We start from the raw sequence: 25,887 nt of genomic DNA on the forward strand, positions 1-25,887 counted from the left end.
ATACTGCTTTTGCTCACTCAGTTTACATTATAAATGTCTCAATTTAAAAAGTAACATTTATTGAACTTAAAAAACTATATTTAACAAATAGTACAAACAGGTGATGGTTCTATGGAACCATGAACTGCACTCTCCACAATGATGAGAAACTATCAGCAAAGGATATTGATTTCTAGCACTTTACTACTACAAATAAATATAAATAAAAAATTATATAGAAATAAAAACCCGCTTTGTCCAGATATGATCAGCTGTTAGGCTGAACTTTCAATGTTGTCACGGAAAGGTTGTTTGTTTTTAGTTGCATAACCTGCAATCGCTTGTGGCTTCCAGCACTCTGTCTGTAAATAATGGCAGTGATAATGTCGGTGAACACAGCAGCCACATATTGGCCAATATACACATAAACACATAAAATATACACGATACACATAAAACTCGCAAAAATCTGCTATCTTGCATCCCTTTAAGGTCTGAACTATCCGCCATCTCTTCAGCGTAATGTCAGTGCAAAGTGCTTTAATGTGGTGTTGCTTTAGATATTTTTTGTGCTGTATGTTTTGACTTCATAATGCCAATCATTTTTGACTAACTAATTACTTTTTTTTTACACAAAATATAGGCAATCCAATATGGATGTCACTACCGAAACATTACTGTCACGACCGAAACAAATAATGTTCTAGAAAAATAAAATAGGTTTTGTTATCAGAAAAGATGACATAATTTTATTTAGTTAGATAAAAATTTAAACTAATGAATCCTTGAATTTCAAATCTGTATCAGTGCATGTATGGCAATTACAGAGAAATATTGCTTTCAAAATGCATTTCATTTGATAAACCACTCTTATAGTTTTGTTAAAATTATATTTCCAATCAATATAACCGTGAAACTGTCTTTAAAAAAAATAAAAAATATATTTAGAAGGTTAATGTACAGAAAATCAGAATAGGCTATTAAAAACCTATTTTTTATATCAAATGTTGTTGTGTTTCGGTAGTGACACATTTTGGGAGAGAGAAAACATTTCGAAACTGTATAAAAACATGCTAAGAAACTAAAGTGTCCAATCAGTAGATTAGTGTTCCTTAGATGTTCTACTATGTTTATGGCTACAAAGCTTGCAGGAAAAAACACACTTTTTTCAAGAAGTTTTGAAGTGTCAATTTGCACCAATTCGGTAGAATGGCCCACATACATACATACATACATACATATATAGACACACACACATATTATGCAAACACAAACCTTTATTTTGTATGTGATTAATCGCGATTAATCTTTTGACAGCCCTAATTAAAACATTTTAACGAGTCTTGGCAAAAATCGGTATGAGCTATGAAACAGGAAGCACATTTGTGTTTTGAAAGCTCAAGCTAGCATCTCTTTTGCAGCGCTGGGTCATCATTTTGAGAACCAGATGAGCCCTACGCCTTTGGCATGGTATGCCCATCAGCTTCCTGATTGGTTACTGAAGTTTGCAGCTGTGGTTGTGTTGCAGTGTGAGATTGTTGTGCCGCTTCTGACGTTCTTTGCTCCCATTCGGCGTTTGAGGCTTTTCGGATTTTATGTTCAGGTTTGTTACATATAACATGTTGCATGTTTGTGTATGCTTGCAAAGAAAACTTCATTAAATGTGCAAAAAAATGAAAGGAATTGTTAAAAGTAATTTTTACAACTGTGGAACAAATGATGTTTCAGAATTTTGATGCTTTTAAAGCTTTAGTCCCATTCATTGTAATTGCAAAAGAGCATCTAGCACAACTCTTTATAACTTATGTTCCATGTCCATGGTTTGACATGACATAAGGATGAGTAAGTTAATAATCTGAATACAACCATGACAATTTTAAACTTTTTTTACATTCAGGAGATACTTATCTCCAAAGGGACTTGAAGTGCAATACAAGATATACATTTTCGGTAACACTTTAGTATGGGGAACACTTTTTTGATTATTAATTATGACTTTTGCCTTAGTAAACTCCCAATTTACTGCTAATTAATAGCTAATAAGGTAGTTGTTGTAGCCGTTAGGTTTAGGTATTGGATTGGGTTAAGGGATGTACAATATGGTCATGCAGAACAAGGCATTAATATGTTCTTTGTATGCACTAATAAACAACCAATATGTAAGCTAATAAGACACTAGTTAAAAGTTAGAATTTGTCCCTATACTAAAGTGTTACCATATTTTCTTTGTCAGTACCTGTGTCCCCCTGGGTTTGAACCCAACATTTCCTGCTGCTTATGCAATGCTCTACCACTGAGCTATACAGGAGCAAAAGAGGATGATTGATTAATTTTACATTAATGGGTTAACAACATTGCTTAATGAATAACATTGCTTTAATGTTAAGTGTTACCTCTTGTTTGTAACCGTTTTAGATGCTTCTCCAGCTCTGCTCCATCCTTATGGGTAGCTGCAATCTTCTGAGTCTGCTGAGCATCGCCCTGAGCTTCTCATTGCTGGATGATGATCATTTTAGCACCTGTGCCAGTCAAAAAAAGAAGAAAAAAACCAAGTGTATGATCTCATATCTTTTACATCCATGCATTTGGCAAAGGTGTTTATCTAAGTGACTTGCACAGTATTTAGTGTGTGTGTGTGTGTGTGTGTGTGTGTGTGTGTGTGTGTGTGTGTGTGTGTATGTTTCCTGGGAATTGACATTTGCCCTGCCAGTGCAGTGCATGATAACTCGTGTTACCTTATATTTGTTAATGCCTATTATCAGTTAAATAGACTTAAGGATCAGATCACAAAGCCAATCAATGTGATCTCAGTAAGCAGATGTTAAATCATTCATTTGGAAGCGCTCCTATGAAATCTGGAGTGTACCTTGTGTAAAGTTCTTAACATCCCTGTAAACCCTTTATTTAATGTTGGTTTTCAGCATGGACTCAGTCTTTGGTCTCCATCCTGTCTCTTCTGGGCGAGTTGGCCATTTACTTCTTCATTGTATACAGTGAAGTTAAACTCTTCAAACTGCAGATTAACTGGGAAGAAAAATCGCTGTCCTCCAAAACAAGTGAGTCGTCCTTTTCTGTAGTGCTTTTGATTTGGACAAAACTCTGTAAATTACAGCACAAGTCATCAATATGTTTGATCTGGTTTTCCTACAATAGCAACACTGATATTTTAAATGCATATATTTAAAGGTGACATATAGAATGATTGAACGGAGTATTTATCCTTGTTCTGTGATGTGACATGTAGACAAAAACATTTTTGTTTGGGTCTTTAATGCCTTAGAAGCTTCCTAAAACCTCTCTCAGATAGCTCTATTAGGGTGGGGGATTTTAAACAAGTGGTTTTGCACCTATTTGGCTCCCCCTACTGGCTTAACTTGCAATCTCATTACTGATTGGCTGACTTTGCTGCCACTCAAAAAATTTAGCCAATTATTTTAAAGTGGAGAGGCAGTTAGATGCCTGTGCTGTCATAAGCATCAGTTTTTCAGATTGGGCCGCTTTCGGACTGACATTTCTAAAAGAGGAATTTCTATGAGACTGAGATGTTTAGCATGTTTAGCACTTTTTGTACGTTTGTGAATGTGGGTAGACAACCATTATTCAACAAAGACAAGGTAAAAATGGTTTTTCATTCTCTGTCCCCTTTAAACTTCAGATTTCACGAAAAAGGAGTTTGATGAGTTTCTGAAGTTGATCGAGGTGCCCACTATCTGGGTTGCTGTGTTGTCATTCACCTGGGAAGCTGTAGTAGCTATGTTAAAGTAGGTACAAAGATAGAAGTCTACATAGTACACGATACATACACCTGTAGTGACACAGGATTCATGCCAGGCAAGAATAACGTCATGTGTTTACTTGCAGGTGTGTGTGCACACGCGGCATTATGAGCAAGCTGTGGTCCCTTATACAGTGGACGATCATGACGGCAGCTGCTGTGGGCGTCTTGACCCTCAGCGTGGTGAGTACGCTTACTAAATATGATTTTATTTTTGTACTTAAAATGCATCAATGCATAGTTAAGTTACTGTGATGTTAAACCGTGTACCTTCCTATACATTTCATTTTTGATGAACAAATCTCTGGGTCTTAGGTTCCATACACATCTATGGCAGGAGGTAAAGTATTTCCCGGGGTACGAGAAGCTTACAACACAGTGGAACAGTACCACCTTGTTGGGGCATACGGTATACAGCACAGAGTGACATCTGTTGACGGCAGACCCGAAATCATTTTAGAAGGCAGCCGTGATGGGTTAACATGGACGGTAAGAAGAAATCACCTTAGTAAAAAGTTGAATTGCTAAAACAAATCATGCAATATAAGTGATGACTAAAGCAGATTGTCCTGTTTATAATGAATGCTTAAAGGTTATTCACTGTGTTTTAGGAAATGAACCTCATGTATAAACCAGGAAGCGTGAATGTGGCGCCACCTTTAGCAGGAGCCCACCAGCCTCGATTGGAGTGGATGATGTGGCAGGCAGCTCAAGGAGGGCATGATGAAAGCCTGTGGTTTACAGGCCTTGTACAGCGCCTCCTACAGGGCAAACCTGAAGGCTAGTGACCCAAGGAGATCCATTAGCATTTCATTTAGCCCCTGACTCATGTTCACTTATGTTGTAAATTCATCAGCCTTTTGTTACAGGTTGAATTTTATTAAGCTTACAATTTGAAATTGATCAATTTGAATCAGTGATTTGATCAATAACTTGAGTTTGCGCTCTCTTTTACTGTAGTTGTAAGTCTGCTCCAGGTTGATGAAACTCAGTACCCCTTCAGTAAGAAACCCCCAGCCTTCATCAAAGCCAATCTTTACAAATACCAATTTACAGATCCTACTGAAGACAAGTGAGTGGCTTGCACAATTGTATTACTAATGCTAGGACTGCACAATTATGACAAAAACAAAATTATGATTATTCACTGTGATGTTGCTATTGTGGTTATTATTGATAATTAATAGATTTTACTAGAGCCCGACCGATACGGGTTTTTTCGGGCCGATGCCGATACAGATATTAGGGAGTAAAAAAGACCGATAACGATATATCGGCCGATATTCTTTATGTGTACATTATAGTTCAGTATATACTACAGTATATTATACTAAAGTACTGTACATAGAATACACTATATACTTTAACATAATATACTATGAATAAATACAATGCAATGCAATGATCACTCACAAATGTGGTGATCCAACACTTATATTGATGTGACAAAGATATGTACTATAGGCAAGAAGTTAACAATAAACTTTATTATCCAAAATTAGTTGGATATCAGTGCACTAAACAGTAAACTTGACTTATTATAAATAACTTTAAAACACAAAGAGAACAAAATACATAAAACTTGCATCATTTGCAGTTTTGACAAGAATAACGTTATAAAGAGAAACTTATGAAGTCATTGATTAATATTAGCTTTACAGTAAGTTGTGTACTTCACAAATTAGTTAGCCACTCACAGTTACGAAGACAATGCTTGACGGAGCATATACTAATGTACACTATGTTTAATGTTGTGCACAACGTTTTTATAACACAAACCCAGGGTTCCGTGCAAACTTTAGACTTTAATAAAACTAATGCGTCTTCGCTCCGCCTCTTTTATTTAGCAAGGGTGTAGAGTTGCGCGAGCTTATTGAATCAATTGCTCTGAAATGAGCGTGTTAACTAACAACACAAGCAGCAGTAATCTCATATAGTGTTATATAAGTGCACGGCTGCGCGTAGTTTAAACGTGTCATTTCTCCGTCTCGCGTCATTTCTCCCGCTTCGTTTTAACTCGCAAGTCGACAAAGAGACGGATTAAAAACACCAAATGTAAGCGGGAATGCGTCTCTCTTGTCCATTTATAATCCAATCGACCAAAGCGCGTCTTAATACCAGGTGTAAAAATGTTGTGAAGAAGACACTGCGTGACTGCAGCCACCTGAACTGAGAGACTGACTGACTGAACTGAAGTGAAGGGGGTGGGGGATTGGCTGGTGTCACTACAGTGAGTGATCTGGGTCGCCATTAGCAACCAGTATGGCGCACTCTGCTGGACAAACAAGTACTTACATCTTTCAAATGCATTTAATGTGTTCTGTAACAAACGTTCATATCGGCGCATATCTGCGGCTTATACGCCGATACAGATATATCTGCGACATGCTCATATCGGCCGATAAAATCGGCAAAACGATAAATCGGTCGGGCTCTAGATTTTACATTGAATTTTTAACTTTCTTTGAAATGGCTGCATGGTATATTTGAAACATCCAAAAAAAATAAGATAATGTAAATAACAAATAATTATGGGGGTTATGTTGTGAATACATTTTTTTTGGTGCCCAAAGATACTGCCGAAACACACAGAAATGAGCATAAATGGAAAGCTGTATTTGAGGCTTTTGGCAATTAAGTATTTTTTCCACCCATAATTGTTATCTCGGTTAAAGTTATGACAATAAAATTAAACTGAGAAATTGAGTTGCATTGCTTAAAAATAATTGGTGGTGCAAAAAACAGGCCTTATTCATATAACACAATCGTATTCAATTTCTGTGTACATAATTCATAAATCCATTCATATGAAGTGGATTTGCAGACAGGGTAATCCTGCGACTGCTTCATAAATAATGCACTTTAAAAATGAATATATTGTTTGTTGAATATATAAAATGGCTCATGCAGTTGTCATGCATACTTGAATTTAAACTGGAACAGAACCTGCCTTGCAGCCTGAATCTGCTCTTTAAGTTGTACTGTACTTTTGGTTCGTTTTGAAAGGTCCCATCCGCAGGCATGGTGGCGAAGAGCGTTCTCAAAGAAGTTTTTACCCGTTGTGACACTTGATGACCCCATCCTAAAGAAAATGTTAGAACAGTCTGGACTGAAGGTACATTTATGATGTAGTTTTAGTTTATCGCAGGATGTTTTGTATATATTTAAAGGTATATTTTTGACCAAAGTTTGAAATGCGTATGTGTGTTCATGTGTAGGAAAAGTTCCCAGTTCAGCCCAGCTCAGACACACATGTATCCCAAGCCCTAAGTCTCATGCGGGGCCAGGTTAAGGGCCTCTCGGGGGCCCTAGTGCTTTTAACTCTATTAGCGACTGTAGCTGGTATCTTCCTTGTCAAAGCCATCTTGTCCTGGGCTTTAGGAGGCAGAAAACCCAGATCAGCTACGGCTGATCACAAGATTAAAAAACCGTCAGACTCAACAGAGAAAACCCACGGGGCATCTTCGTCTAACCGGGGAAACAAGAAGGACAACTCTGAGGACAGGAAGGTGGACACAGACAGGAGTCCGCGCAAGAGAAAATAAGCTTGTATGGTCACTTTGTGCCTTTTCATTGGTGAGATGAGCTGACAAATGTTTATTCTCAGGTGTACATTTTCTAGGATTCATTTTTCCTCTACTTGTCCCCCACACCACAGATTTGATTATTTACTACTACATTGTATTTTCTAAAGCTTTGACTTTAAGGCAGAACCACTCTGTATATGTCAGCAGTCAGATACACAGTACACATGGGATATAATTGGTTGTGATTGGGTATGAATGTTCACCAAGTCTATTTTTAAGTTGTTGACTGTTACACCCTTCTTTAAATGCAGTGGACGTCCCAAAAGTTGCAACAAAAGCACAAATGCGATTTTTCTCATGCTATTTATCTCATTAAATTGTTGTTGATAAATTCATTTGTTAGGTGTTTTTTATTAACTTGGCATTACTTTTTCTTAGCACTTGCATGAATCTAAAATAATGTTAATGGGGTTAAATACTTTTAAAGAGTGTAATGTTTTGTAGCTTATGTTCTTGAGTTTTATTAGGCTTCTCCCTACATTGTTAACAAGTACAGGATACACCCATTCTGTCAAGACTAAATCTACCTGTCAGTCAAACAATTTATAATTTAAAAATGACAAACCCGATTTTATAGTTGCCACAAGGTGTCGCTAAATAAACAGCACACTGGCTTTGTTAAAAAAAAAATCTCAAACCTATCCAATTTGTGAATGTTTAAATCATCTCAAATATAAAGCTCAGGCTGGACTTACTTGCTTCATCACATATAGTTTTGACTGTATTACATTTACTTGTAGAATATAATCTGGTTGTTTTAATTATTGTAGTGTGGTGTTTATATTAAATAACAAACACAAAAAGTTTATTCTGTGGAGTCCAGCCAGCTTCTATGCATGTAACAGTTATTTTAAATAACCAAATGTGTAATTAGTTGGATTGTTTATAGTTTATTGAAAACACAATGACATATGATCCCAAATTTTAATGGTTTCCATTTATGGATACCATGTAAACCAGTACCAGATTACCACTTAAACAAGGACAAAATTTAAATTTTGTGTAGTGTGTTTTGGGTCTTACTGTAGGAATGTAGTTTTTACTTAAGTCTTATAATAAATACTACACAGTATAGTTTTTTTAAAGTATATTATAGTGGGTTTATTATGTGGGTATAGAAAAACAACGGTTAAGTTAAAAGATTTTGGTCACACTACACAGTGTTATTATCAGGTAGTTATTAAACAGTAATAATGAATTACTTAAGTACTTATGCTGCAATTATTGTGTAATTACAGACAACAGTAATTAAATGTGTAACATGTAGCCTTCACTGTACAACTTAATGCACAATTAAACATGTCAAGTAACGGCTCTCTGAGAGAAGAGATGAACTTTTTTAGGTGTCACACATGAAACTCCCATGTGGCCTTTGTGCTTGAAGTCGGCATGAGTCACGCAACTCCACTTGAATAGTTTTTTTCTTTTCTTTATTTTACACATTAAAAGTGAGTCAAAGCGCCTTACCTCTTAAACACAGAGACGTCCAACCGCCCCATTAATTTCAGAGAAGCGCTGCGGGGCAGAATCGCGCACAGGCGTCGCGCGCTCAGCACGACATGCTCTCCGCCGGGACCGGAGCAGAAAGACAGGCCAAAAAACCACTGATCTCGGAACAGTGCTGTCATTAACTGAGTGATATATACAGGCGCAAACATGCCAGCATTCCGCTGTTGGGGAAAGCGAAGAAAATAACGACGCACGGCTGATCTGTCTTTAATATTCATTTATGTTCCACATGAGGGAAGTTAAGGTGAGTAGGCGCACTTTCTCAGGCGCGGTTATACCGCGTAACCAAATGCGCCTTGGGCTTAATTGAAATTTCGCCACTGTGGGTTTGTTTTTATGTAAAACTTGTTTTTAAGAGTTTAAAAAAACTGTATGTTTTGACATTCTTGGCTGAGAAGTGGGTTTGGTTTAGGTAGGCTGCGCGTTATTTACTTACTCTTGTAACTATACTGATTTGTCGTTATAGATTGGAGAAAGCATTTGTGTATTCGTATTGCTTTTTTCCGGGCTTGTGACGTGCTCAGGTGTTTTTGGAAGCCCTTTGACAGATGATGTGGCAACCCTGGGGACTTTGGTAAGATGCGCGCAAAGGCACTGCATGTCTCGAGTATACAGTATAAGGTTAATTATGCTTTCCAGTAAAATGTATATGCTTTTCTACTACTAATGTGGTTTACTTTTTGTTGCTGATCAGAGTGAGAACATTCCCAATGATTACAGGATACCTCTCAATTTCATCTCCAAAGACGTGGTACGTGTGGAAAATGTAAATTTATCATAAAAAGTGTTTTTTAAATAGCCAGTTGAGCTTGCTAGATTTTTGTGTATAAATATTTGTTCATGGTAGTTAATACAAACACAGTTGTTTATTGTTTAAAGGATACAACTTTTAGTGTTTTAGACATTTTGAAATGAACTAAGTTTAATAACTTGACATTGTTTATTGTCAGGCTTTCTTTGGGATTTTAATATAAGAATGTTTCAAAGAGCAACGTGTTTCAAATGAAGAATCTTTTGTACAAATAATTAAACGTGGTTATTCTTGACCTGGAAAAAGTGTCTAAATAGTTTTTAACATTTTGTAATGTTTAAGGAATTAAATTAATTTTTAATTCCTAGCCTTCCAAATTCTAGGAAAAATCCTAAATTAATCTACACTCCAAACATAAAATTTCTATACAGGTTCTAGAAGAACCATTTTGGTTCCCAAAGTGCCTTTTCGTCAAAGGTTCTTAAAAGGACCATTTTTGTTTTATCTTTTTATATAATGAAGAAACTTTTGTGCAACAGAAAACCTGTGGATGTTAAAGGTTTTCTATAGAAACAAACAACATTTTAGGGTTTTTATGTTTAAGACGTTTGGATTATGCTGTACCTGCAGTACCTGCACAAATAATTATAGACACCGAATTGTTGTGGTTTGTGAAATTGCCACCGTGCAGCCTAACCGCTTTTCTTATCCGATATTTAAGGGTGGAGCTTGCTGGCTACATCTTAATCTGTATCCAGTTGAAAGCAGTTTAAAAACATTAGCCTTCAAGTTTGGCAACCTATCCACCAACAGAGCAAACACCACCATTTTTATTACAATGCTGCAGGGCTTTCGCTTTACCCTGGATAATGAGGAGCTGGTAAATTCCTCTCACTTTCATTCACACTCCAGTTTTTTTTTATTGAGTTTTCCTTGCTGTCAAGTCACTCTTGTTTTTTTGTTTTCACAGGAGGTAACAATGCAAACATTTAAGTGTCACTACAGACGAGTAAAGTGGCCAACTAAACGATACTTTGCCCATGTTAAAGAGGTTCTTACTGCAGCTGGATCCACGCTTGGCCAGATTCATCACTGCACTCCACCACCTTGTCGGACCCCCGTAGCCCCTCCTTTCACACCTGGTAAATGCACTAAAACTTGTGTATTGTTATGTATGAAATATGCACATGATTGGTGCAGAATGGTTTTAAATGTGGCACAAGAGTGCTGCACTTTTATTATTATTCATGCAATAGCACAAAGTGTACATAACAGCAGGTAAATAAATAGACATCATTTTTATACGACAGGAGTGTAGGACTTACTGTGTTTAGATGCATTAGACCAAAAGTATGTGCACACCCTATCTATTTACCAGGTTTGGCTAGGCATCTTAAAATTAGTGCGTGTCTCAATTCTGTGGTAAAGGGCAACACTTTGTAGGAAATAATAAAGAAAAGTCTGGGTGTGGATGAAAATGCGTGCACCCAAACCCCACTGAACATCTTGGAATAAACACAGACTGTGAGCCAGACCACATCAAAGTCTGATCTCACTAATGTCTGAATGAGAGCAAATCCCTGCAGTCATGTTAAAACATATATTGAAGAGAAGTACCAGCTGAATGAAAGCTGTTAAAGCAGACATATCATGCTTTTAAATCTGTCCTTTTTACATATAAATCATCTATTTGTGGTCTATATAAAGCAAAACTGCAATGCTTGGGTCTGAATTCCTCATTATTATAGCCCCACAGGCCCCCTTTCTACCCCTTTTCTGATGTGCATCTGAGAGCAACTCGTTTTGCTACTGTCTTTTTAAATGCACGTCATACCCTGCCCCCTCTCCAGGTTGCAGAGGTGACATTCGGTTAAACTCCACCCCGTTCAGCCATTTTTGTAGTTTTATAGCAGAGATACGATTATCTAGCGGCACAGAAACTTTTTATTCAATCGTTATTCACAAAATGTCAACAACGGAAGACTTGTCCATCCAGCCTTACATATTCGCGCCAGAGTCGGAAATGGAGCGAGATGAAAATGAAGACGACGAACCTGCAGAACAACGTCTTCATATGGAGGTATCGCAATGGTGTGTTAATGCCGGCTGTCTTATTTCAGAATATTAACAATTATAAAGATGACTATTATTCTTAGTTAATTGTAAGTTGTTGTAATATGCTATAACTTAATCCCGGGTAGATGACCACATACGACATCCGCAGGCTGCAGCCTTCGGAATGAGAAACAGCACTGCTAAACCATGACAACCGTGTACTTTACTGTTTTTAAAGTTATTTACAGCTTACCGAAGTGCTCTGCTCGTCGTCTCCAAAGATAGAAGTAATTGACCCCTCAATCAGACGAAGTCTATCGGCAAATCCTACTTTATACTGGTGGAAGTTGGTGAAATAGTTATCCTTGAAGTGCTTTGCGCACTAAAAAATGACATTTCCATGAAAAATAAAACTCAACCAGGCACAGGTTCAACAATCGAACATTTTGATTTACTCTCTCGTAACTTCTGCATCCTTGAGCTTGGACTACAATATCGCAGCGAGAAATTGAAAATGGCGGATTGCTCGTAGTGTTGGGCTGATGTCCTTATTTAGCAGTTCCGCTGCATATACTGTGACGTAATTGTTCAAAAAACGTAATAGAAAAATCAGAACCGGTTGGAAAATATGACCAAAACAGAATATAAAGATATCAACAAAGCACCTGAAGAGACTAATTTCAACTTTTATGTACTTCTAAACACTACAAATATACAACAAAATGCATTTAAGACCTAAGAAAGTGGATTTAGCATGATATGTCTCCTTTAAAGAAATATTTACTCAAAATGCAAAAATTCAACAGTTGCTTAATTCAATTGCAAATAACAGGGATTGAATGGCTTTTGTTTATACCTTTACATCCTTTTAATGTCACTAATTAGTGTTAAAATGTTATTTTTGGGTGAGCATTCCCTTTAGGGAGGACCAGCGTCCTTTTAAAGGATTTGTTTACCCAAACAGGAAAATACTGTTATAATTTACTCACCCTCATGCCATAATGACAAGTTTATATCTGTCTTTAGTTGCACACAAACAAATAGTTTTATATTAAAGGTCACATGACCCACAGGGGCAGTTTCCCGGACAGGTTTAATATTAATCCAGTACTAGGCCTTAGTTAGGATAATTAGGGTATTTAAGTAGTTTTTACAAACAAACCTTACAAAAAATAACACTGCGGTTCAACTTACACAACAATGGCACTGATATATGTTAAGATATGTCAGTGCAAGGTGTTTTTAAATAAAGGCAGCTCAAACATGCATTTTAGTCTGGGACTAGGATAAACCCTGTCCGGGAAACCGCCCCACAGTGTTTCTGCTAATCTTATGTTAATCTTGAGGAGATTGCATTCTTCATATCTTCGAAGAGCCTTTAGTTTGCTATCAGACTTATAAAAGACAGATTAGCTATACTGCTACTTTCCCAGAAAAATCCGAGCCCTTGGAGGCATAGCACAGGCGAAGCGAGTCACAAGCAAGCAATACTCAAAAAGCATCCCACTATCTCTGGACAACTTATGATTCCCTACATGGTCATGTCGATTACATTATATGCTCTCATGCGATGATTGCCAACAAAAAACAGACATTTGATGCAGTTTACTTACCGCCTGCGACTCATGTTGGGACCGCCTCATTTCAACAAAATCCAACGTACTTAAACACACAAACACAACTCTGTTGCTACCCCGGATAAACAAACTATATCTATTGTTTCCATAATGCTGGGTTCATTGGGAAGCTGTAAATATAAAGAAATTGTTACCTATGAATCTTTAAAAAAATTCAGAAACTTGTATGAACCCTGGCGAAGTGCATTTGGCACAGAAATATTCTGTCATACGTCAGCATGGACAGCATGAAGAATCCAAATCTAACAGTGTTAATAGGTCAAAATGCATGAAATAGTTTTAGACCTTCATGCCTTAATGTTATCTTCTTATATGAGAGCCTACATGTTGAAGCTTCAAAAGCACATACAGCCATTATTAAAGTAATCAAGGGTTAATATATGAGGAGCTCAGATGCAAAAGACTATAAAAGCAACCACTCTGTCAAAAATGAGATAAAGATATTAACCGAATGCTCTTGGCACATATTATATCAAATACTTTAGCTTTAAATCCACTTGATCCCAACCTCAGACCATTCAGAAATACCGGTTTATTGGCAGAATCCATTACAGTCTGATAAAAATGCTCATTTACAAGAAAACATGTTGGACGCATTTAGTGGGTTTTGCATCTGAGCTCTTTATATGTCTTCTGAAGCAAAACATTTGTTTGTGAGGGTAAATGATTCATATTTCTTCTACTTTATTTAGCAAACAATACATTGTGAATCAATGTAAACAAGCAGATCCTATCACTAATTTTGCTTATGGCTTCAAAACATGCTGCCAAATTGAATTATATTGTTTTCCATTTTGCTTCAGAAGACATAAATTAACCCATTAGAGTCATTTGGATGATGGATTTATGTGCTTTATGTAGCCTCAGCATGCTGAGTCCATAAAATATACATCATATACATCATATACAATGATACGTCATATACATCTGGAATAGTATGCGGGTGAGTAAATTATGAGAGAATTTTCATATCTGGGTAAATGTTTAACATGCAATTATGGTGTTGTTGGGTGTCTGTGTACATATACTGTATGCTATATATTATAGTTAAATAACCTAAATATGATCTGACAGGCAAACGCAAACAGCAGGATGGCCTTAATGGAGCAATTCAGGGGCTCCTGACACTACTCATCATCCCCAGTATGGTGGCTCTGGTTCTGATCATCAAAATGGTGAGTTAAGTATTGCTCTTGCTGTTAGTGAACTTATGCTATATAACCGTGTTTGCAAACGCAGGTGGCTTTCCTGTGCGTCATCTTTGTATAGAAGCCCTGAAGGCACAATATGACATTTTTTACATTTTTTCTTTGTGGCTCGCTTCATGAGCGAGCACACATTCTTTTAAAGTACCGACAACGGTTACCTGCTAATACTTGTATACAGAATAAGCTATTTAATTATTGCCATCCGTAGGTATTCAGAAGAAGCTGTTGCTCACAAAGAAGGCCTGAAATGACAGATCCCTCTGAAAATGGCAGTTTACATGAGCCTCATGACGGAGCTGCAGAAAGCAGCCTTCGGCCCCAGAGTGGAGACTTGCACCTTTTGCTTGAGCCTCTCGACGCAGCTGCACGAGGAGACCCTGTCTCCAGCACCCACATTCAGCAGGACAGGTACGAAAGTTTAACTACTGTATGCTGCCTGTTTCTGTGGTTTTCAACTTCAAGTCTTTAATAAAAAAAAAAAAAATATATATATATATATATATATATATATATATATATATATATACAATATTGTATATATATTTAGCAAAACATAAATCTGTAAATCTTGCACATTTTTTTATTTTGCAGGACATTTTAGATCTATTGATCCAATTGTTAAGAGGACAAATAAAAAATTTGAATGAGAACTAAGCAGTGCAAAAGAAATCTCCACAGTAGAAAAATTACATGCTACATTTGTAGCAGATTTATTGTTTTTAATTTTGAAATGTTTTTTATTTTTATTTTTTTATTTTTATTTTTTATTTTTTTAAGTTATTTATTTAAAATACATCTTTAGGGGCCCTCAGTGTGGCCTTCTACTGGGCCCTTTTTACCCTGGTTGAGATCCACTGTTTTATCTGAAAGTGTCAATGATTTAGGAACAACAAAGTCTGTTTACTGGCTTGTAAACAAGAACTAACAAAGCCCATATTCTCTCAACCTTTGTGGTGTCTTTACAGGGTGTGGCCGGATTCTTTAGGGTGTGCAGACACAGAAGTTTAATCTTAAAAACGCACGAGGGAATCAACAGAAAAGGCAGTATTTTGGGCGAGATGTCCGGGTTTATGAAGCAGACAATGAAGGGAATAGAACATTCACACTCATGCCAAAGGGCAAAGGACAACGCTACAAAGAGACGTTTTTCTAGACTCATTAAGCCGTACCTGTTCACCACAAAAACACTTAGTGGAAGTGAGAAACCACAACTTGCGCTGAACTTAACCAATCAATGAGAGTCCGCTGCTCCGGGATGCCTAAGGAGTGGCCATGGGAAAATCTTTATGATGTCATCCGACAGGAAGTGGGGTCCTTTGATGAGCCCGTTGAGTGGAAGAGAGGCGGCTGCTGTTGTGCCCGCGGCGGGTCTTTGGCTTTGAGGAGGGCCGCTGGACCGACAGACCTCGGCATGTGGAACAAATGGCTTTTTTGTCGCAGATCTCCATTGCATGATGATGCTGGTTTACGTTGCATCAAAAACGTCCATTGAACAGAGCACTTGCTTGTCTAGAAATGCGTTTGATTTATAGTGTGTATTTTTGATGTTTTACAACTCGCTTAATGACCTTTATCCCAATGGAGGGGTAACCTTGGGCCTTAGATGGTATTGAGACATGATCTTCATTAGATGGTAGGAATCTTACATGGTTCGTATATATTAGCACTAGGATTTGGTATGGTTCAAAACTCCCTTATGTTTTATTTTGAATCCTGTTATTGCCGTCTATTGTCTAACGCAGTGCTACCCAATCCTTGTCCTCGAGGCCCCCCTCCCAGAACATTTTAGATGTCTCCTTATTTAACACACTTGATTTAACTCATCAGCTTGTTAGGGAAACATGTTTACCATTTTTGAAAGAGGCTGATAAGTTAAATCAGGTGTTTTAAATAAGGAGACATCTAAAACTTTCTGGCAGGGGGGCTTTGAGGACCAGGATTGGGAAGCACTGGTCTAACATACAGTGTACCTGCCGAGTGAAGGATCCAAAAGTCTGATTAAAATGACTAATTTTAACATTTTTTGAAATAAATAACCATGATATTGAAAAGTCAAGTTTAATGTGAAATCAATCAAACTTTGATGCTCATAATCGCATAAGACTTTAGCCTAGATGTCACAGATAATGTCACAATTTTTTTTTATAATTTTTTTTTAAAAATGAAGCAACATTATGACGTGAAATAAGATAGATAACAAATATATGTGGTGAGTTAAGAAATATGTGAAATTCTTAACAAGTTATCTAGGTCACAAATCAAATGTAAGCAAGTTTGTGACACTACCCAGGTTAACTTATTTGTACTAAAGGGCAAATTTCTTCCAGCACTATGCTAAGATGCTATGTGAAACATTCTCAAGTCATGCTGGAATAACATGGCTCATCAGGTTTTGAGTAAATGTAAGGCCATTCGAGTGCATGTTGTCATGAAAACAAATGCATTCTTAAAGCATATATTTCTCATCCATCTCTTTATTAAAATTGTTTGGTGAAAATATAATAATAAAAAATAACATAAGAAAAGTGGAAGTATTACCGACAGTGGTATTAGACTTTTGGACCACGCTGTACAGTAGAGTTATGCTCTCTCATAAACAAAGATTTAGACTCAGGGAATCAGACATACTGCATCTGAGAATAGTCTGTAATTAGGTCACTGGTCCATGCGTGTTTCCAACCACATTTATTTCCTCAGTTTGACCGTGCACATGGATAAAAACATGCTCACACACTCACAACAAGAGCGGATTGTTTTCTCGATAATCGGGAGAGATCCAGAGAGCATGAGAAAGGAGCGTGCATGATAAATGTTACACCAAAATGACTCATGGCCCATAATTTAATTTTACATAGTCTAGCATCTCTCCATGTGTCTGTTGCTCTTCTCACTGTAGCTTAATAAGATTTGGGTCATGACATTAAGTCTATTGGATGGGCTAAGTAAACATGTCAGAATAGGAATAACTTTATCCTTTAAATTTTTGGATGAAGGCATTGTTCATCCAAAAATGAAATTTTGTCATAATTTATTTACACTTATTTTGGAAAAAAAACCTTTACCTTTGTTTTACATTTAAAACTATCTTAGGCAAATCATTTCACAATTCTAGTTGTAAAATGATACATAAATAAGACAATTTGTTTGGACAGTTTTTGGTTTGTTGGCATTAGTCAAGCATGTCTATAGATTATGTGATTAATATGTGGACATTTGAATTTAAGGGTTTTCTGTAAATTGAAATAAGGTTAAACAATTTAGATTGTATGAACAAATTATGTTGGGTTGGCCGTGGTCACAATATTCTTGTGTTTTATCAGTTTTGATTCCCATAGAAGAACGTCATTCAATTTGGTTTTTCAGAGATTTGTGGGTTTTATTCCAATCCAACCCAATCGACACCTCTCTGCCTCTTTTTAAATGTTTTTGGGTCCCTTGCTCAGTGTTTCCAGCAAATTCCCCGTTGACTCAGTCTGAGAGCATCTTTCTCTTATTGTTCCTGACTGGATTCAGGTAGTGGCAGTGGAAATCCTCTCTATGTTAATTTCTCTTTGTCTCGATCAATGCCTGCCCTGTCAACTGTTGTCGAAAAGCATGACTGCCAACTCACAACCGCATGAGGTCAGTAATGTCAGCCTGGATATCATCAACCGTACAGCTACCTTAACAAAGACCCCTCTCATGTGGACAGACAGCTCCTCTTTATTAGTGATAAAGAGTGTCGTCCATCATACTTCAGTCAAAGCCCACTCTTGACTAGCCGACGCACACACAGACACATTCACACGCTAAAGCATCGTCCCACTTGCTCTCTGTGTCATTAACATCATCTCTTGACTCATAAAGCAACTAACATGATGAGTAATGAAACATCTTCAAAATCAGCAGAACAGCAAACAGAGACTTTTTCTAAAATTGGAAAGTCCATGGCACGAAAGCAGAGGATGACTAATTGTTTGTTTGCACATGTGGCACAAAAGCATACACACTTTTCTTTGTTTATTGTTGTTTAGTAATAATCCTAAATTATGTAGATATGGCTTTTGGTTGCATATAACATGTTTGTTTTTAAATGTGTGGTCTAAGTTAAAAGCAGAAAATATTTCTTCTTTATTTAAAAAGAGTAACAAATGATTCATGTACATATTCATTAATAAAACTTACAGTGGCTCTATAAAATATTGTATTACAGTTGAATTGTATAAGTACTATTGCATTATGTAATGAAATATGACATAAGCACATTTTTCCTACAAAGCAAAGCAAAACCAAACAACAAATATGTTACTCCTTCTGTATGTGAAAACACAGCTTTAACTCATAGTTCACCACAAAACAATAATTTTGTCTATATTTACTCACCTTCATGTTGTCTAAACTCTTTTTTTTTACAAACCCAAATGCAGATTTTTTTTTAAAGTGATGTTTTGGGTTTTCTAGTTACTATAGGAGTGTTATTGACCAGGGTGGATTAAGGTGGTCAACGTCCACTACCAAAACCTTTAAAATGACCCAAAAGCGTTAAATAAATAACCCCACTAAACGTGTCTCATATATTTTAAATGTCCTGAAGACATTTACTTCTCTACTTTCTGGTTGTGGATATTGTTTCAGTTGTTACAATTTATTTAAAAGTAAATATCCTAAAACTGCCAAAATAACCGACAGGGAATGTGCACCGAAAGAGTAATAATTGATTAGATTTTAGTATTTATTTCACCAAACCCTTGTGTATGCCTTCAGGACACTTAAAGTATACAACACGAGTCGAATGGATTATTTGTTCAACAATTTGTTTTTGAGTAAAGTACTTTCTTTGTGATTTACTTTTTTTGTTTTCTACATAAAATCATCTTGCTGTACATGTAAAGAACATTCTGTGAAAATATAACCTTGATATCTTTAAATCAAAAAATTCAATCAATTGAAATCAAACTTTGAAGCTCCTTATTTCAAATTAGATCATGAAACTTTAGTCTGGAGTTTACAGACAGGCTCACATATTGTTAAGAATTAACACAGTATTTGGACACTTTCTGGTTGTCAGACATTGTGAAATATGTGGACAGATAATATTCAGAAATGTGATACTAGATCTGAGATAATGTCCAGCACGATATGTCTGCAGATATTGGTTTGACAATTTGTTATCTACACTCTTAGAACGGACGTGTTAAAAACAACATATTAGTGTTATTGTAGGGACAACACACTAAATGCATTGTCTCAGAATCCACACATCTCCATGTTATTATTGAAACAACACATTTCACTGGAAACAACACACACTTTTAACACATCTTGACACATAATGTGTTAAAAGAATAACACAAAACAAATTGTAAAAAAAAATGAACACATCCTTTCTGGGCTTCAGTCACACCAAAAGCGCTTTAAACGCTTGCAAACGCAAGGCGCGACGCACTGCCTTTTTTAAAAAAAGAGCAGTGCGACGCGGCTTTTCATATTGCTAAGCAACCACCGAGTCAGCTGTCTTGTCAATCAAATATTGAAGCGTGAGCGCTCTTTTGCTGTTAACTGTCATATCAGCAGAAACTTTAAAAAGAGGACGCTTGCTCTGACCTTGTTTGAGGGTGAGAGGTGCACAAACACACAGGAGAGAGTGAGCGAGTGGTGTCCGGTTCTTCAAAGCAACTGTAAACTTCCCTCACCACAACGTAAGGCCCGCCTCTCCCCTCATTCGATTGGACAATGGAAAGACACGAATGACGTCGGGCGCTTCTCCGCTCTCAGCGCTCCTTCAAAAACGCGTGCGCGGCAGGCGGCAAAAAACCGCAAGGCGCTCGGCGCGCATAAACAGCGCGCAAACGCGCCCTGCCCATAGAATATCATTCAAAAAAGGCGCCTGCAACTGCCATAAACGCTATTGGTGTGACTGGCCCCTTAGAGTTTATCCAGTGGCGTGTAACTTAATCCAAATACCTTTTGAGGTCACTGGTTATATTTCCATATGTCAGTGTTTCAAAATGATTAATTGTGTATGTGTTTGTCAATTATAATTTCAGGTCAGTATTTTTATATAATTACACATCTACATTATACAGTATCTGTAAACTTGTAAAGGGGCATTAAAATAAATGGAGATATGCTTGATTAAAAGTATGTTGTCTTTCATTGTGAAAATCCTAAACTGTGACTTTGAGAAATGTGTTGTTGATGGAAAACCAGTGAAGTGAATGGTATGCAATGAACTCTTTGAAAAAGAGATGCTGGTTGTTTTAAAATGACAAACGATACTCCTGAGAACAAGCGCCAACCTGTTTGAAAAAGTGTAAAGGTTTTAAGAGTCTTTGGTCAAATGTAGACCACAGCCTACAGTGTGCTGTAAAATTAGTCTGTCCTGATCTGATCAAATTACACAAGAGAAGAAATCTGGCTTTAATAGTCATCACCATTATACCTCTGAATATAACTCTGATCATGACTGCTGCTGTAGCCCTGCTGGTACTCCAGATTGTGGGGTCTGTTGTAACTTTGCTTGTTGTCCTGTTCATAAAATTCATGATTGTTACGAAGGTCATAATTATCAGCAATATGTCCACCTTGATTGTAGTCAACGTGATCGTATCCACCATTATCATAACCACCATGATTATATTCACCATTATTGTGACTCACAGTGTTCATCTGTGTGTTATTGGTTTGATCTTCATACTGCTCTTGGACAGGCTCTGTCGAAGGGCTCTCATCCATAGCATGTAGCAGTTTATTCGGATGAAGCCCTCTCATTTTGCATCCGATGCATCTGTAGGTGTGAACTCCAAAGATAAACTGCAGCACCTGAGCATGTCAAGACAGCATTGTCCATCATTTTTCAAGGGTGTAATTTTCTAATGTTAGAATACTTCTTGCTTCCTGTCATAATGTGTTGAGGCAACTATACTGTACGTGAGCCATTCGTAACCATTTGTTCAAAGTGAAAAAAAACTGTGGATCTGTGGTGCCTTACATACCAACACTGACTTAAGCAATAGTGTGATTATCTGTTTGTCTGCAGGTGTTTGGGAAACTTATTTAAAGATGGTAATTATTTATTTGCCATTTCACGTTGTGACAATAGTGCAGAAAAACACTTCACATTTAATATTACTCTTGCAGAGAATAATCATGGTTTTATTATAGTAAAAGTTGTAATAACCACAAAAGGTTACTTTATAGGTTAATTTGTGGTATCCATGGTTAACCATGTTTTTTTGTTATTGTTTGTTTGTTTGTTTGTTTCATGTGGGTGGAGATATTATGGGTTAAATAATTAAAAGTATGGACATGTTGTTACAGTTTAAGTGTATTTACAACAATTACTCTTCATACCGTTCTTCCATTATAAATATATTTCTTTCTATTAACATTCTTTTAACAAACTGAACGATGTAAATTAATTAGTGTGGTAACAAATGCTGTTTACAGGGTTTGACCTAGTATTTAATCCAGAATATTCATTCTTTTAAGTAGTCTACTAGTATTCCCTAAACATTGTAATGTACTCATTTTCAATTCTCACCTGAATCAACAAAAGTCCAGCATCCATCCCAAATATTACAATAATATTTGTATCCAGCCAATCTCCGAGAACTTTCTCACAGCCCTGTAACCAAAACAACTGTGTTCAGTATGCAAATTCAAACAGAGAGATTGTTAGGTAAAGGTTAAGATGATGGGGAAAAGAGCAACATGTGCTACCGTTTTATAGATATTTGAACCGTTTCCAAATCTGGCTGTTTCAATGATTAAAGGGCAGGTACCGTTGAAACAGGAGCATGGGTAGATGTTTGCCCCATTCAGTGACGATATAACAGTATTGTTCCTCCATTCAGTTGGGTTTGACCAACCACAGCATTTCGCCTAGAGCAAAAAATATATTGCTTATCGAAAAAAGTATCCGACTGTCAAGTTAAATATAGTCATCATGTTAATGTAAAATCATGCACCTACAGTACTCTGCACGCTGTCTAGAAGGCTCCATGATATTTCGTGTGTTACATTTTGTCCATACTTGTTAATGATATCACCCACACTCTTGATCAAATATTGCTTGATCTAGTAACATTCAAAAGATATATGATGTGTTATACATTTAATTGTAACACAAAACAATTACAATGTTAAGTATTAATATAAATACTTGCCGAATCTCGTCTTATCAATAGCACAAAGGTGATGAAAATCTGACCCAGTATGATGATAATTAAGAAACCCAGATACTGTGTAGAAAAACCAAGCAAGCTGTTATTTCAAGATTGTTAAGTATTAAGTTTAACTAGGGCATCTTGTTATACACTAGCATCAGCATCTTTCTGTACTGTTTATCCTTACAAATATAATTAAACATCTGCTCTCTAAATAGGCACCAGTACAACCCAGCAGGGACACGCCAACCACAACCAGGCCGATTAAAAGGAGCCCGCCAGCCACCAGCTTGACTTCCTGTCCTATGAGACCAAAAATATTTCACTTTATCAAGTGTAAATACTCTTTATCAGCTAATACCCATGTATGGATTTGTTTATCATGGAAAAGATTATATTTTAAAAGACAAACTTACCAGAACTTATGACTCTTATAAAGTTGTTGTTATCAAATAAGATCCAAGCAGAACATGCAAAAATGCTGATGCCAAGAATCTGTCAAGATTATTTTCTTTGTTACTTTGATACCACATGCATGAAATGTGATACTGTATATAGCAGCATATTTTGTGCTTTCCTCAGACCTTTTTATATTAGGGACTCCTGACTGCTTTAAAATATAATAAAATGACTCTTGAAGTCCAATTTAAATGTTATGAAATGTGATTAATATATTAGATAAATTTCACACTTACCACAAAAACTGAATTGAAAAGCATTAGAAAGAACTTCAGAATTTGAAGTTTGTCGTCGGCTTCCATGTTGTCTAGAAACTTCCACACAGCTTCAAGTAAAAACCTAACAGAGGGTGTTTGAACATCATAACATAACATATGAAATTAATTTGAATTTTTATAAATAAATTAAAATATTCTCTGACAAAATACTGATTTACACATTGTGTTGATTATGATAGTTTACTGAAACAATATTATGCTAAATTTGTTACTTTAACTTAAAAAAATAAGTTAAACATTTTCAACTTGAATTTATGAGTTAGGTCAACTTTTTTAAGCCGAAACTTAAAAAATTAGGTTAAATTGACTTGCAAAACTAAGTTGTTTTAACTTCGTGATGCATTTTTTTACAGTGTAGTTAATGCTACAGTACATTCCCGTCCAATACCATCCCACCACAGGACATAACATTTAAAAGTGGTTTGGCTTACCTGTTTTCGTATATCAGCTGTCTTTATTCATCCAAAATGGGAAAATTGACTAAACTACTAAAGACTACTAAAATTTCTGGCTGTATTCACTCCTTTGTCCTGGATCATACATCCACTTTGAACAAACCATCTGTTTGTGTAATGGTTTCCCGGAGATCCTTCTAATACATCTTAGGTTTAAAGTTCACTTCCTCATAGCAACAGGAATAATTAACTTGACAATCACTTATGCTACTTAAATACTGACTTGTTGCAAAGCTTACATTTCTAAACATGACTACAAAATGGTTCTTTCTTTGTCTATAGTGCAATAATTTGTTCATTTGTTTTTGATATTTGATCAACTTTAACCACTATAGCAAAAAAAAGAAACAAACAAATACATGGACTTTAGGGTCACGTTCTAATCTTCCTGATCCCATTTTTTTTTACTTTAGTTAGTTTGTAATGATGCTATAATAGCATAAATAATACCTGCAAAATGATTGAACAGTTCACTGCCAGGCGATATATTTTCTTTAACAGAAGTCCCCTTTTAAAGCCTACAGCAAACGGCGGGTTTGAACTGCAGCCCTCTACTTCCCAGTTGAATGACGTCAATAAAACAGTTTTTGACTAAACTCCCCTCACAGGAATAAGTTAGTTGCCAGTTAAGACAAAACAATGGCACTAATACTGTATGTGTTACAATGTGTCATTAAAAGGTGTTTTTAAATTAAGGCATATTAAGCATGCACTTTAATCTGGAACTAGGATAAGCTCTGTTTGGGAAACCCCCCCAAAAGGTTCTTTGGACATTTACCATGGAAAGTATCTACAGTAGGAGAACAATGATTTTAATAAAGAAATAGTTCACTGAATAATGAAAAATTTTATGCATATTCGCCCTTGGGCCATCCAAGATACAGCAGACCTCTTTAGTAAAGAATAGTATAGATTTTATTAATTCCTCAATATTTCGATATTTAGTCAGAATCAGTCGTGTGAACAGACCTCCTCAAGGGGCATGGTGGTTGGATGGACTAAAAAGGCATAAAAATTTACTACATCAAATAGCAATCATATTAGTTTTTTTGGACTTTCTCCAGACTAATAACACATGGATGTACAATGGCCTTGAAAAGAAACAAATTGAACAAAATTTTCAGAATGCCTCTAAAATCGAGTTTTACCAATTAGTTACTTTCATGCTGCAAGTAGGATACATTTATTTTCTTTTTTTCACTGTTATTTATTTTAGTTTACCTGCTGCTCATGACGCTAGTGTAGGTATTTTGAAGACTCTCGGCTAAGAAATATTTATATATTTTTGTATTATTATAGTTAGTAGCAGTTATAATATTTATAATAATAATCATTATTATTTACTACTGGAGAAGGGCACATTACGTTTTGAGACAAAGGGAGCTTGAAGCCTCCTGGACCCCTGTGTACGCCACTGGTTAGAAGCCACTAACTTTGTAGTGCTGGAATCAGTGGTGTAGTCTACGTGATACGCAGGTATACGCCGTATACCCACTAGAAATTGTCAAGGATTTCCGTATACCCACTAAAAATAGCGCGAGGATGCGTAACAGCATGGTTTTGTGACATTTTTAAACGTTTAGTCATAATATAGATGTGAAGCACTGACCATTAGTATGCTACACTTGCTACTTTAGCGGGTTGAAATACATATTAGGCTATACTTCCTGCCGAACTGCGCTATCAGATCGGCGTATGAATTTCTATGAAATCAAATTACTATAGTGACGCGAAAGTGACTGGGGAGCAGACTGGTGTGGCGCCACAAGCGAGTGACAGCAAAGTACCGCGAGAGAGACTCCAGTTATCACATGGAGACATCTGCTTTGAATCGCTCTCGCGGTACTTTGATATCACCAAGAGGTCTGCTTAGCGCCAAATGAAGTCGAACCTGCATTGTAGCTGCTCACGCGACACTGTAAACAAACAGTCATGTTGAGAAATGAAAGAGTGAAGCAGTGCTGCAACATTAAATCCACAGTGTTTACAACACACATGTGAGTAAACAACATTTAAATCATCAGTCCAGTTTATTACTTTATCTGGA

At 36.5% G+C, this 25,887-nt stretch overlaps 3 protein-coding genes across 3 annotated transcripts in view; 2 read left to right on the forward strand and 1 right to left on the reverse strand.

The window, feature by feature from the left end:
* lmf2b (lipase maturation factor 2b) overlaps positions 1–7,676 on the forward strand; it is a 38,838-nt gene extending 31,162 nt beyond the window's left edge. Inside the window, exons 5-14 of the mRNA XM_065265837.2 lie at positions 1,401–1,582; positions 2,395–2,533; positions 2,901–3,035; positions 3,635–3,740; positions 3,841–3,937; positions 4,070–4,243; positions 4,366–4,534; positions 4,715–4,826; positions 6,761–6,869; positions 6,973–7,676. Of these exons, the coding sequence (XP_065121909.1) occupies positions 1,401–1,582; positions 2,395–2,533; positions 2,901–3,035; positions 3,635–3,740; positions 3,841–3,937; positions 4,070–4,243; positions 4,366–4,534; positions 4,715–4,826; positions 6,761–6,869; positions 6,973–7,299 (1,550 nt within the window). The 3' untranslated portion in view covers positions 7,300–7,676. The remainder of the gene's footprint in view (positions 1–1,400; positions 1,583–2,394; positions 2,534–2,900; positions 3,036–3,634; positions 3,741–3,840; positions 3,938–4,069; positions 4,244–4,365; positions 4,535–4,714; positions 4,827–6,760; positions 6,870–6,972) is intronic.
* A 149-nt stretch (positions 7,677–7,825) lies between these two features.
* On the forward strand, positions 7,826–16,371 carry kitlgb (kit ligand b). Its single transcript, XM_065265840.2, has 8 exons — positions 7,826–9,094; positions 9,317–9,424; positions 9,545–9,601; positions 10,323–10,481; positions 10,572–10,743; positions 14,368–14,468; positions 14,710–14,909; positions 15,467–16,371. Exons 1-8 carry the CDS (start codon positions 9,071–9,073, stop codon positions 15,507–15,509), a joined length of 864 nt encoding a protein of 287 aa, XP_065121912.1. The 5' UTR covers positions 7,826–9,070; the 3' UTR covers positions 15,510–16,371.
* A 4,198-nt stretch (positions 16,372–20,569) lies between these two features.
* LOC135741355 (CD82 antigen) lies at positions 20,570–24,655 on the reverse strand. Its single transcript, XM_065260008.2, has 9 exons — positions 23,817–24,655; positions 23,344–23,446; positions 23,065–23,143; positions 22,836–22,951; positions 22,649–22,723; positions 22,455–22,559; positions 22,203–22,364; positions 22,024–22,107; positions 20,570–21,302 (listed from the first exon to the last, which is right to left on the reverse strand). The coding sequence occupies exons 2-9, from the start codon at positions 23,407–23,409 to the stop codon at positions 20,901–20,903; spliced, it is 1,089 nt and encodes a 362-aa protein (XP_065116080.2). The 5' UTR covers positions 23,410–23,446; positions 23,817–24,655; the 3' UTR covers positions 20,570–20,900.
* Positions 24,656–25,887: the final 1,232 nt, after the last annotated feature.

The sequence above is a fragment of the Paramisgurnus dabryanus genome, chromosome 1, assembly GCF_030506205.2.
Source record: "Paramisgurnus dabryanus chromosome 1, PD_genome_1.1, whole genome shotgun sequence".
NCBI classification, from domain to species: Eukaryota; Metazoa; Chordata; class Actinopteri; order Cypriniformes; family Cobitidae; genus Paramisgurnus; species Paramisgurnus dabryanus.